The following is a 14,237-nucleotide window of genomic DNA, read 5'->3' on the forward strand; positions in this document are numbered from 1 at the left end:
AATACAACCATGAAGCAACCACTTGTGAAACTAATGTTATTTAATGTGGAATTTGTTATAGAGTGTGTATCTTAATCTTTGTTATGACAAGGTAAGGGATGAATATCAAATTACTCAAACATTTCAAATCATTAACTCGAGTAGCAAAACCAACATCGTTTCTGCTTTAGTGGCCTCAGTGCTTGCTTCTATTATGTACTGAAAACCTAAGCCTCAACGGACTCCCAGGGAACACCCCACATAAAATAATAATTAAATTTATGTTTGCTGTATCTTTATCCACCTATAATACCTCAACCTGGAACATGAACATAAATAAAAGCCCTCTAGTGGGCATAATTCTCTCAAGTACTCTCATAAATAACAATCGCATTTGCATTCCAAAGGTGTCTATGTGTCATTATTGTTTTGTTGCTGGATTATCTGAGCTCAGGGCATTTCCAGGGATTAACGGCCAGCTGGGTCTCAACCATGCCTGGCTGAACTCTACGCCATCAATTCTGAAAAGTTAAGACATTAAGACTCAGGAAATGTCTTGTGTCTCATTCATTGCTGTTCAAGTACTTCCAAGTCTTCGCATCCTTTAAGCCTTTCTTTAGGCAGCAATTAAACCCTGGTAGAGAGTTCACGGGAAAGGTTTAAGTCATGAGAGTTCAGGTAGAGTTATGTGTGGTGTCTAGTGTTTTCTTTTTACCATACTTTTCCTTCTTTCCTTCTTCTTCTTCTTCTTCTTCTTCTTCTTCTTCTTCTTCTTCTTCTTCTTCTTCTTCTTCTTCTTCTTCTTCTTCCAAACATCTGGAAAATCTAACTTTTGACAGAGTCTATCAATGAAAATAATTATTTACCTCGTTTCTGCAGAGATGACATTAATTTCTATTTTCTAAATTCTTGAATAGGTTTACCAAGCACGTTCAGTTTCAATTCTCTTCATTCAAGTATTAGTAAAAGTAGCTTTTAGAAAAAAATGCAAACAGATCAATTGCACTGAAAGACAGTCAGTCTATATGAAGGACCCACTCAAACAATCATGAACATGTGTGGTACTATATGGAAAAGCCTTGGGTATAGTGCTGAATACCTTGCAGAATGAGGTCATCTCCAGCTACTGTTTGGAATCCAGTCTGTCAAAGGCCATGAAGCCACACACACTTGCAGCCTTCAGAGATGCAAACAAGACTTTTCCACATCCTGTAGTACCAAGAGGAGATGCTCACAATATTAGACAGGAAAGAGGACAGAATTCTTCAGAAAATGTATATTATATTTATAATTCATTTTGATGTTATTAGCAACTTACTGATTTTTAAGTGAATTAAATGTCAGTAATTTTAGGAAATTACAATAAAGATTTCGATGTCGTGGTTTGATTTTATATAGATTAATGAATATGTATACATGAATTATTATATATCATAATATTCATTTCTACAGGTGAAGGAGATACCACACCTACAATTGTCAACTTGGACCGTGAGTAGTATTCAAAACATAAAACATAATTGACTTTCTGTCTGTCATAAATGATTTCATGCCGCACACCGTGGCCCCCCGTCTGCACTCTATGCGCTAGACCCCAGTTCTCGAGCTTCGGGCAAGGGGCTGGAGGTTGAGAATACAGACATAGAGACAGACTGACACAAAGACCTTCAATCACTGGTACTAAAAGCCCCTTTTTATTAACACCATGTAGACTTAAATACACTGCAGTCAATGGTCAGCAGGTGAAAATTCCATCCTCTGATCCTCTAAACTAGGCACAGCTTCTAGTAGCTTCAATTAGAAGGTTCTAGGAGGGAAGAGCAGCTGAAAGCCAGGATTCATTAGTCCCAACAATTTCATTATTATCCTCATAGAATAAAAGTAAAAAAAAAAGAGTTACAAAGAAATCTTTGGTATATATGAAAAGTATTTTGCACTATAGTAACATCCCATCTAAAGTCAATGTAGTTTTTTCCATTTTGTTTTAAACTACATGTATGTATGTGTGTCAGTGAGGGGGTATGGGCACTTTGATGCAGCAGCTCAAGAAAAGGGAGAACATGAGCAAGGAAGTCAGGACCACGAGGGGTGCACCCACATACTGAGACAATGGGGCTGATCTATTAGGAACCCACCAAGGCAGCTGGACTGGGTCTAAAAAAGCATGGGATAAAACTGGACTCTTTGAACATGGCCGACAATGAGGGCTGCTGAGAAGCCAAGAACAATGGCACTGGGTTTTGATCCTACTGCATGTACTGGCTTTGTGGGAGCCTAGGCTGTTTGGATGCTCACCTTACTAGACCTGGATGGAGGTGGGTGGTCCTTGGACTTCCCACAGGGCAGGGAACCCTGACTGCTCTTTGGGCTGGAGAGGAAGGGTGAGGGGAGCGGGGGAGGGGGAGGGAAATGGGAGGTGGAGGCGGGGAGGAGGCAGAAATTTTTAATAAAAAATAAAAAAATAAAATTAAAATTAAAAAAAGAAAATGAGCAGATGGTGTCACATGCCCTGGAGCTGGCGGTGAGCCACCTGATATTGGTGTTGGGATCAAATCTCCTCTGCAAGAGCTGTGCTTGCTGAACCATTTCTCTGACCTTTATCAGTTTTTATTCTAAAATTTAGACGGTTCTGATTATAGATGTGACGTAGTCAGAAGAACTGCACATGACTTTGAAAGATGTATTTTCACACTTTTAATTTGAGGGACTCCATATGCAGTGGATCACATTTATATACATCCCCCTCAAAGAGACATGAGAATACTAAAGGCAGAAACAAAGAGGCCAGGTTTTGGACAGTTCCATAGCTTCTTCAGTCTGTCGTGCCCTAATGCTCTTACCAGTCCTGGGATCTGTTAGGTGAGAGACGGGGGCATGTGAGACAGTGACTTACTTCATCATGAGAACAAGAGCTTCGGGGAGGCGCGCACTTGGTTTTCTGTTGTTGCTGCTCCTGCTGGTTTTTTTAAATTAATTTTTTCATACTCTTCTTAGCCCAAAAGAAGTTATTCAAGTATTTTGTTGTATACTAAAAAAAAATGGGGATGTACGTGTCATGGACTTGATAAACAACTGTGGCTATGTAGCTGTTCTATGTAGCTATCATAGAATTTAATAAAAGTTTTAGGTACTGAGTAATAGCATGACCAAGTGCTCTATGTGGTCTTATTTTTTAGACCCTGTCATATCCTGTGCCAAGACAAAACAGCTGCGGGTTGTAAATGGCATCCCAACACGGACAAACGTAGGATGGATGGTTAGTTTGAAATACAGGTAATTATTAATGATAACAATCCCAATAGTCTGAATATTTGCAAAAACATTTTCAGCTTAAGGCTGCAAGAAGACTGTGTTCTATAGAAGGTACTAATCTGGGGATCAACAGCTGATTTGCTTACCAATTTATAACGGACTGTATAATTTATGCACACGATAATCCTTATAAGTTGTAGCAAAGTTTCCATTAATACTTATTGTATGTGACATTGATTCTGATGAACTGGAAGAAAATGACACAAAAGACCTATTTGTACCTTAATGTCACCATGATAGTTATGGCACATACATTAATTTTCAAATCTAGGATACTTTAAACTTGTGTTCTAAGATGATTATACACAATCACAGAAATGGCGTTTTTAGTTTCCAATATCGCTGAAATGAATAATAGCAATTTTAAAGTGTTTTATTATGAAAATCAATAACCTATTAGAATAATTGGGTCGTTTTGATTTTTATAATCAGCTAGATATAGAATTTTTAATATGTCTATTTCTCAAAGGTCTTAAGAGTCACTAGTATGATCTATGTAAAATCAATATGCAAGTTACAAAGGAGTTTAGAATTCTCATAAAAATGAAGTATCTGACTCACATTGTTCAAATCTTACGTATAGTAGTCCAAGTTCTTAGTAAACACAGATGTTTGGTTATTTTTCCAAAACACACACTGGGGGGAATAGAAGTTAAGGCTCAATATCAACTGTCATCCTCCTGTTTGGCAAGCCGTAAATAACTGTCCCTTCAGCTGGGCGTTCTGAGTGTCGGCGCTGAAGCCACGGGCAGCTGTGCTCCTTGGAACTGTGACTAAGACAGAGCTGCAGTCTTTCTACATTTCTGCAAAAAAAAAAAGATTTACAGATTTTTGAAATCATCAAATAAGCGCACTAGTTCTTATTCTTCTGTACAAATATTTAAAAATTCCTAGATGATTTATCTTGAACAATTATTTTGCTTTCATAAATGAAAAACTATAGTAAGTGATCTTACACTTGGCAAGTTTATCTAAATCAAGTTGCTTTTTAATCAGTTCAAACCAGAATGGAGACGCTGGAGGGGTAGTTCCTTGTAGAAAGCTTTCTGAGGATATGCTTTTAGCATATCCAGGGCCCCCACAAAAAGCAAAACCTGAAACTACTTAAATAATGGTAGAAGAAAAACGGAACGGTGTAAAAGCAAAAAATAGGATGAAACATTGTTACCAGTGCGTGATTGTTTAGAACTGTTGAATGAAATCTCAAATGATCATTTTCATCATCAAATGGTGAATTTTAAACACTTCTACAGTTTTATTCATTTAAATTATCCTTTATTTGCAGCATTATTATATGTGGTCATAAGCATAAACGCATGCTTTGGGAGTATATACTGGCATATAGTGAAGACTTTTCTATTGTAAACTTGATGCCCTAAAATTTAGACACAGTGTGAAAACAGTTACGGATGCCACACTCAGCAAACACCACCCTCAGACAAAAGCACTGCTGCGTATTGTTCCGAGTAGATTGCTTTTATTCTTTTTGGCAGTTCATTTAGTCTTGATATATGAAGTTATAGGTTTTCACTAATTGGCAGGAAGTTTTGTTTTTCACAAAGATGTTATTTGTTCTTTTCTCTTTCCATAGAAATAAACATATCTGTGGAGGATCACTGATAAAGGAGAGTTGGGTTCTTACAGCAAGGCAATGTTTTCCATCCAGGTAAGATGGTTTTTAAACCAACATTTATTTGAGGCATCTAAATATATCTTCTATTGTGATTTTGAAGTTGAGCATTTATTTTACAGAAATTTATCAGAAGAAGGGAGCCATCTGGTCTACTTTAAATGAAAAATAGTGTGTGTGTGTGTGTGTGTGTGTGTACGCGCGCGTGTGCGTGAGTGTGTGTGTGTACTTGACATGGTTTGCATTTTGAGGTCAGAAGTCAACTCGTGGGAGTCAGCTCCCTCCTTCTGCCATGTGCATCTCTGCAATCAAATTCCATAAGTGTGTTTACCCACTGAATCATGTTGTCAGCCTTTGTTCTAAAATTTGATTATAAAAGTTTGGCTTTACTGATACTTTCATATCTAGTGCTCATTCAGTGTTTACTGCTCATTCAGCTAACTGGTTTTTTTTTTCATGATTGACCTTAGTCTCACTTGGGGAAACTATTTCTCTGAATTTTGTAAAACACCATGTTCCGACTTCTCACTTTTACTCAGTATTCCTAGAGAGATGCTTGTGATGACCAGCAGGCTTCCTTGAATCCCTGCATCTTTTTTTTATCTATCTTGAGGACCAGCGTGGGGATAATTTCAAGGACAATGACCTCAGCAAAGATAAGGAGGCTGCACTTAGGGCTTCCTTTTCAGTTCTCGTCATACCACTGGGTTTCCGTGAATATCTTCAACCTTAGCGATAAGCCAAATATATATATAGCTGAGAGGAAACAAAGTTTATAAGCAAATTATGATTCCTATAAAGACCATGAAGATTTTGTAACAGGTGTCTTTCTGTATAGCAAGTGTAATACAACATGTTTGAAACTGAGTAGCCTTAGAATTTGTGCAGCTTCAAACTTTTCTCTGCTTCAACACATTTGTGGTGCTTGGGGATCTCCCTTAACAAATGTGTTGCTATGTACTATACTTTGGATTAAAAATTAAATGTAGTGTTTATCCTTATAAGTTAAAACGACAATGGAAATTAATAATGATCTATACTTAGACACTATAGTTTGTATTTCATTTCTTACCTAGAAACAAAGACTTGAAGGATTACGAGGCCTGGCTTGGAATTCATGATGTCCACGGGAGAGGTGATGAGAAACGCAAGCAGGTCCTCAACATTTCCCAGCTGGTCTCGGGGCCGGAAGGCTCAGATTTGGTGCTGCTGAAGCTTTCTCGGTGAGGCCCTATTTTCCTGGAAACTCGAATTACTGAAACATTGCTTTTCAGCTGAGTTTCTTTTTCTTTCTCATGTAGAGCCGTTATCTCATGTATCATGTGGATGCATTTGTGTGTGCATGTGCATGTATGTGACCTATACTAGAAAGAGGTGTAATATGATTTTCATATAGCAGTAGGGGAATTTCACACAATATTCTTACTACCTTAATACTGAAGCTTAATGACAATCATTTGACTCAGAAAAGAATCAGAGTAATTTTTTGCACAGTGAACATTTATTGCAGACTATTGCTAGTAAATATCTCCTTAATATTGTATATGTCATGGCATGTCCATGTTTCTGTAGAATGGTGTTCCCAGAGTACTTATGCTGGATTTTGTCTTTTCAGGCCTGCAGTCCTAGATGACTTTGTCAGTACAATTGATTTACCCAATTATGGCTGCACAATCCCAGAGAAGACCACTTGCAGTGTTTACGGCTGGGGCTACACTGGACGTAAGCTAACTTTTAAGACATGAGGGAATATAGTTATTTAGCATATAAACGCTTTTTCTTTCCTGATTTCCTTGCCTTTATTCATTGCTCATTAACTGCGTATTTTCTATGCCGTTGCAGAGATCAATTCGGATGGTTTATTGCGAGTAGCCCATCTGTATATTATGGGGAATGAGAAGTGCCGTCAGCACCACCAAGGGAAGGTGACTCTCAGTGAGTCTGAACTGTGTGCTGGGGCTGAAAAGATTGGATCGGGACCATGCGAGGTAAGAAAAAGTTGTTTAATAAAGTCTGACTGTCTGTCTGCCCGTCTGTCTGTCTGTCTATCTCTGTTTTCCTGCCCAGCCTGCTTATCTATCTATCTATCTATCTATCTATCTATCTATCTATCTATCTATCTATCTATCTATCTACCTACCTACCTACCTATCTATCTACCTATCTATCCTATCCATCCATCTAATCTATCTATCTATCTATCTATCTATCTATCTATCTATCTATCTATCTATCTATCTTCATATCTATATCTATCATCTAATCTATCTATCTATCTATCTATCTATCTATCTATCTATCTATCTATCTATCTATCTTCATATCTATATCTATCATCTAATCTATCTACCTACCTACCTACAGGTAGAACATTCCTGTAATTCTAGAACTTGGGAAACTAAAGCAGGAAGATTAGAAATTCTTGATAAAAGTCTATCTTATAAACCAAACTAAGCCAAAATTGTCTTAAAAAGCCAATGTCATATTTGCTTGTGCGTTTTCTGTTTTTGTCAAATCAAGGTATTTGTATACCAACGCATTCCTAGAGAAAGGAAGTTTAGAAAAAGCCTTTTGTTATTTTTGTGCACTTCTTTTAATTGACTTATGAGCCAGCCCATGCTTCATCCACAAGGCACGTTCAAGGCATTCGTGTCTAAAAAGACGATCATACAAACTGCAGAAGTCTTAGAGGAAGCTGTGCCCACAGGAACAGCTGGCCTGAGCCAGGGGAAGTTCACTGACACCTGACTGACAAGCAGGTGAACCTGCATAGGCCCAAACTAGGCCCTCTGAATGTGAATGGCAGTTGTTTGGCTGGGACAGTCTGTGGGGCTACTGGCAGTGGGACCAGAGTTTATCCCTAGTGCTTGAGCTGGCTCTTTGGAGCCCATTCTCTTTGGAAGGGATACCTTGCACAGTCTAGACATAGGGGAAACTTGGTCCTGCCTCAAAATGATGTGCTAAACTCTTTTCATTCCCCACTCATTTGTGAGCCTTACTCTCTCTGAGGAGTGAATGGGGGGTGGGGTAGGTGGTAGATGGGGGAAACTAGAGGAGAGAGAGAGAGAGAACTGCCCTCTCTTCCTCCATTCCTCCTTTCTTTTTAGCCTCTTTGCATCTGTTGTTTGGTTATTTCATTAGTCAAGAATATTTGAAGAGAATGACCCTAAATTTCTACGTGGTAGAAAGTCTCCAAAGACAGTCATTTTGAAAAGTGACTGTCAGGGGTGGCTGGTGTCTTATTTAAACTGCATATTTTATTACCTTATGGGGCTTGGTGTCTTTTTTTTTAATCTGTACTGTTTGGCATTTATTTTCAGGTCTGCCTTAATTTACCTATCAAAAATCAATGACTTCTTCTTTCTACCCGACATACAGACATAACTTTTATAGCATTTATTTAATTTTTTTAAAATTGCATTGCTTTTAGAGGAAAATAAAGATAATATCAAACATTCTTTCTTGTTTGTTTGTTTTGTTTTTGAGACAGGGTTTCCCTGTAGCTTTGCAGCCTGTCTTGGAACTAGCTCTTGTAGAACAGGCTGGTTTCAATCTCACAGAAATCCGCCTGCCTCTGCCTCTCGAGTGCTGTGATTAAAGGCGTGCGCCAACACCACCTGGCTCACACATTCTTATTTATATTTGGATGCTTAAAGCTACTCATTGTGGTTCTTTTTTTATGTGTATGTATGAGTGCTTGAATGATTACACATACCTCCTATGCATGCTTGGTACCCATGGAAGCCATAGTGGGGTGTCTGGTTCCCACCACCTTCTATGGGTGGTGGGAACTAGATATGGGTCCTCTGAAACAGTCCTCTTAAATACTGAGCCATGCTTCCATCTCTGTAACTGTACTCTTAGGAGGGTGCATGGCGCATAAAAGCGATACAACACAGTTCTAACAGTTATCTATACAGACATGTGCAGTATGAATACATGCATATTCACATAGTTAACATTTGTGTATTAATATGTATATAATATATGTATATGCACAAGTTAATCTATATTCATTTGTCATGTTTCTTTACCTGATGATATAGTCAAATATTTCAATTATAACTATATTAGCTGCTAGTATCAACTATGAATGGAGAAATATTTTATGCTTGGAAAAGTAATTTCCGAATTATATAAGATTATTGTTTCAATTTTAAGGATTTCCTGTTTAAAATGTTAAGATAGTCTTTTGGTAGCAGGCAAAGAGTGTTTTAGAAAGAAGAGAAAGTTAAAGTATGCTTAACCATTAAATCATGTGATTACAAGTGGATTTTGTCTATATTTTACAAATCTATATATTTTCCAAATGTTGATATGGAACACATGGTGAATATCAACAACAAAATAAACATAGAATTGACATTACTCGGTGGGGGGAATGCTGGAAAGATGGTTCAGTGGGTTAAGGTACCTGTGGCCAAGCCAAAGGATCTGAGTTCAAATCCCAAGTGGAAGGAGAGGCCCAATTCCCACATGTTGTCTTCTGACTGCCACATACATGGAGACATATACAATAATTAAAATGTAATAAAAATTGATGTCATTGAATTTCTATACCTTTTAGCTGCAAGTCATCAGGGGAATGCTACTGAAGAATTACTGTTTTTTTTCTTTTTTTACTTACAAAATAATTTGTTTTGTTGTTGTTTTTCCTTCTTAGGGAGATTATGGTGGCCCACTCATTTGTGAGCAACACAAAATGAAAATGGTTCTTGGTGTCATTGTTCCTGGCCGCGGATGTGCCATCCCTAATCGTCCTGGTATTTTTGTCCGAGTAGCCTATTACGCAAAGTGGATGCACAAAGTAATTTTGACCTACAAATTGTAATAGCCATAGAAGAAGCCAGTGTGTTTGAAGCATTCATCTATACATGAAGATTTCAGAGACGTCGAGATTAAAATGTAACCTAAACCAATCCTAAAACAGCTACTTGAGTGTTGTGAGTGTTCAGAAACTCATTAATATATATGGGTGTTTTCTGTTGTTCTGTTTGTCAGTGTTATTTTGTAAATGTTGAAGTGAATTAAGGTACCTGTAAGTGCAGTAACATATCTCCTGAAGATACTTGAACGGATTCAAAAATGCAATAGTTGCTAGATGATAAGAGATTTAAAGGTTAAGGTTGATTATCATTCTATGCTGCTTTTCAGGTTATAATATCTTAATGATGAATTAATCATAAGTTAAACATTATTTTAACCCCACCAAAACCAATTTGTACTTTGTGTTTCTAACTTGTAACTCTGTATTAAATTATATTACACTTCCTATGGCACATGTTAGAGTTCATTCATTTTTTTTCACGACATGTATCCTGCAATACTGGCACACAAACATCCTTTTATGAAAACAGATGACCATAACAAATGGCTGATTACATATGCAGCAATATTACCTTTTAAACCATGATGTATCTAGTGTAATATCAAAATGTTTTTGGATGTATGTATCTATATTTATTCTCCAGTGTAAAGTTTTTGGAAGACCAGTGGGAATATTCAGGAAAGGTACAAGGTATAAGTGTGGATCCTTTGTGCGTATCACATATGATCTCCACTAGAAAGTGGTCAAAGTCAGGACAGGACCCATAGGATAAAAGAATGGCTAGCCTGTATGTTTATTTATATTTATTAGCCTAGTTATTTTGTGTGCTCTCTAATGCCTAAAAAGCAGAAAGTAATTTGTGCATTTGTCTTATTTCTTTCCTCCAAATTTGAGCTACCTATTTATGAAGGATATTGGTAGATCTATTTTCTTAAAACATTTATTCAGTTTTCAAACATGTCTCAATGAAGAAATTTTAAAGTGTCTCTGTCTTCAAAAATGTATTTATATGGGTTAATATTAAAACTTGCTGCTATGATTGGCTTCTAGCTCTCCTTAAAAAAATGATTTAGCATAAAAATATCATGTCTGCAAAGCTTTGTGACCATCCCTTCATTAAATTTTATTTTGAAATATTCTGAAGAAAAAAATTAAAATACTTTCCTTAATCTAAAAATTCTTAGTCTTTGAGTAATAGAAAAAAATATGAAGTAAAATAGTTTTTCTAAATCCTTTAATTCAATGACTTTCAAAAGTATAATTGTTTCTGAAAAATCAAATATGTTGGAAAGATATCATATTTTCTCATTTCTTTTTAACAAAACTCTTAATGACTTGGAATATTCATTTAGATTTTATAATATATATGATAACATTCAAATTGTATTTATTATTCTACTTGCCACGACTAGCTAAGAGTTGTATATACAGAAGTAGGAATTCAAAAAAGTAATAAGACAGCTTCTAAGTTCTCAGTCTTCCTGTGTACATCAAGATTATTAAAATTTATAATTTGATTGTTTTGAATCCAGTGTTCCCATTCTTGAGATTGAATTTTTTTTAGAGTATCTGAAATCTGAAGTTTCAAAAGATGCCCTAATGCATTCTCAGAATTTTCTGGAAGTCAATGCAGAAGTTCTTGTACAAGCTCTGACATATGTGTGTGTGCATGCGTGTTATATATACACACACATACAAGTGCATATATGTTTGTGATAGCATATGCGCTGTGTTGAACAACAGCGGATGCAGAGAGACCCAGTGAATTGCTGTCCTTCTCATTTTACATCTGTTACATTTTCATTCCTTTTGCAACATGTCATTTAAACAAGCATAAATTTCAAAGATATATTGTTAAAATATTAAAGTCCTTCTCATAGCTTCTTACTGAATTGAATAGATTTCAATGTTACATATAAATTATATTGATAAAGCTGTTATGCTAATTATAATACTTTAACATACTAACATTTTACAATACTTCTTACAGTGTATTTTTTGTAATTATCCATGAAAAGAGGAACAGAAATGACCAAGAAACAATATGCACTCAAGTTTTTAGATACTTTGGAATCAGTGTTTCTAACTTAAGTGAAAAAACAAACAAATATGTCAATAAGTCACCAAATGTGGTTTGTTAAGCAACTCTTCCCATGAGGTTTTCTTTGCAATGGTCGAAGTCGGTAGAGCTCACAGTGAAAAAGATAAATAGGGTCTTCCTTGCTAGAAAATGGTAGAGTTATTTTCTACGCAACACTATATATGGGATGATTTTCTATGAATAAATTTCAAAGGAAGAGGAGAGAAAAATTCAGCTTATTTAGAAGTCTGTATTATTTTGTCTCATGGACAAGTGGCCCTTTTGAATTATGAGCGTCCAGTTTGGTTTTGTTTTGACTGGGTAAGAGTTAGACACTGTCATAATTGTAGACATTTTCTTCTGTCTGCAGGAATAGGAGTGTAAAACTAAAATCGTAGTCATATGCCTCTGCTGTGCAGAGAGGTGATAATTCTTTTGTACATTTCTTTAATGTTATTGTAAAATGTAAGGTAACTTTTACCAATTTGCTGTGGGCAGGTCCTCAGTATAATTGTTTCTAGTGAGTCAGTCTCTATTAACAGGCTCTGGCCTGCCTTCTAAGTGTTTCAAGCTACAGGAATGGGAAACACTGGACGGCAAGAAAGATGACAAGAATGGCATGTGTCAGAAAAGCTGTGGATGCTTCTTGCTGGTACCAGTGGTACTGTGCGGAGCTGATGTTCCAGCTACAGCATCCCTGAAAAAGAGCGCTATCAAGCACTAGTAGTTGCTGTCAGGCATTTTCTTTTCTCTTACAAAACAAATGCTAGCTCTGTAATACGAAACAGAAAATGTCAATACTATATCATGCTAAGTAAAGGGAAACCTTCAATTGATTTAAAATAACTACTTCAACTCACTGTGTGTATACAACCACTCATTTACATTTATAGAAAACTCATAAAGTAAAAGGGATTTGGGTAAAGACAATACATTTGCCTTTTTACAAAGAGTAATTTGCAATAAATCACTCTTCATAATTAAGTCCAAAGAAGAAAATGTCTTTCAAAATTCAACTGAAGTTTGTACCAAGAACTTATTAATAAGAATCAACCAACCAACCAAACAAAAACATTGAACTATCCTAGACCCTTACCTCTTGACAGTGCCGTTTTCGCGTAGGTTCATGTCTGTTTGCACAGAAGGCTTCTGTCTTCAGAAGCTGAAAACCGAATCCTGTGGAAATCGCAGCGAGTCTGCCTATGTAAACAGGACAAGAATAGCTGCTGATTGGGTGGGATAGCTGGATGCTTACCCCAAAACGGGAACCCTGTGGTGATGGCTTGTATTATAAATTCTCTGTAGTTAATAAAGTTGTTATTTTTATAACCATAATTATATTATTATTCTTAATAATAATAAAATATTTTACCAAATGTCTCCTTTCTCTTTTATAATCATATGTTTATGTAACTGTTCGAGGACTTTAAAGTGGCAACCCCAACAACATTGGTTTAGTAGACAGAATCGACATACATTTTATCATGAGAAATACATAATTTCTGTATACAATTAAGTAAAAATCGCATATTTTTCTGCCTTCTTTCCATGGTACTCTCAGGGCTCTCAAAAAAAATCATTAACATCTGTGAACTTGAATATCTTCAAGTATAAAATAGGTTTATTCTGCCATTATTTCGATTTGCTAGGAAGCTACTATGCTGCCTTTTGCAACTTTACAGAAAATATTATAAATGTCCCTAAATTCCCATACAACTAGATGTTATAAAATTGTTTATAAGTTTTAATTGAGCTATGGCATCTTTACAGGGTTATCGATAATTTCACAATACATATGAGTCCACAGAATGTATTTACTTAAAAAGTAGAAGAACTAATTATTAACTGTCTAAACAAGAGCTCTGTAACGCCATTGATTATTTCTAGCTTTGCCATATTGTCTCTGTCTCTCCCTGACCCAAAGTAACTAACTTCATATAGATTCTTATTGCAAATGATGATGTTCATATATATATAACTTGATAGGCACAGTAAGACAGCTTATCATTTTTAAGGGTATGCTTAAAGTAAAATATGCGCACTTATTCACTATGTCAGGATGACGTTTAAGATTCTATACAATGAATTTTTAAAATTCACTTTATTCTACAAGGGCTAGTTCCAGGACAGGCACCAAAGCTACACAGAGAAGCCCTGTCTCAAAACAAAACAAAACAAAAGATTCACTTTATCCTTCTCTACAATCTCTCTCGTGTATTCTTTCAAGTAAAGAGTCACGAATTCTTTGAGAAATGTCGTTTGCAACATTTCTCGGATAAGAGAGCAAACTTCATAGGTAAACTCGGGAAGTTGGGGCTCCTAATACAACTTTGTCCATCGTTTGTATTGTGCTGCCCTAACTAATCTCTAATTTCAAGTCTTAAATTTTTACAGTAATTATTAACATG

The 14,237-nt window shown here is 36.2% G+C and overlaps 1 protein-coding gene across 3 annotated transcripts in view; it reads left to right on the forward strand.

Annotated features, from left to right (window-relative positions):
• Positions 1-13,205, forward strand: part of Hgf (hepatocyte growth factor) — a 64,581-nt gene extending 51,376 nt beyond the window's left edge. For all 3 annotated transcript variants that reach the window (XM_075956060.1, XM_075956059.1, XM_075956061.1), the window contains exons 13-19: positions 1,432-1,470; positions 3,156-3,252; positions 4,883-4,957; positions 5,998-6,144; positions 6,537-6,643; positions 6,764-6,909; positions 9,585-13,205. In XM_075956060.1, coding sequence (XP_075812175.1) covers positions 1,432-1,470; positions 3,156-3,252; positions 4,883-4,957; positions 5,998-6,144; positions 6,537-6,643; positions 6,764-6,909; positions 9,585-9,752 — 779 coding nt within the window. In that variant the 3' untranslated portion in view covers positions 9,753-13,205. The remainder of the gene's footprint in view (positions 1-1,431; positions 1,471-3,155; positions 3,253-4,882; positions 4,958-5,997; positions 6,145-6,536; positions 6,644-6,763; positions 6,910-9,584) is intronic.
• The last annotated feature ends 1,032 nt before the right edge of the window (positions 13,206-14,237 follow it).

This window comes from Microtus pennsylvanicus, chromosome 22 (assembly GCF_037038515.1).
Source record: "Microtus pennsylvanicus isolate mMicPen1 chromosome 22, mMicPen1.hap1, whole genome shotgun sequence".
NCBI classification, from domain to species: Eukaryota; Metazoa; Chordata; class Mammalia; order Rodentia; family Cricetidae; genus Microtus; species Microtus pennsylvanicus.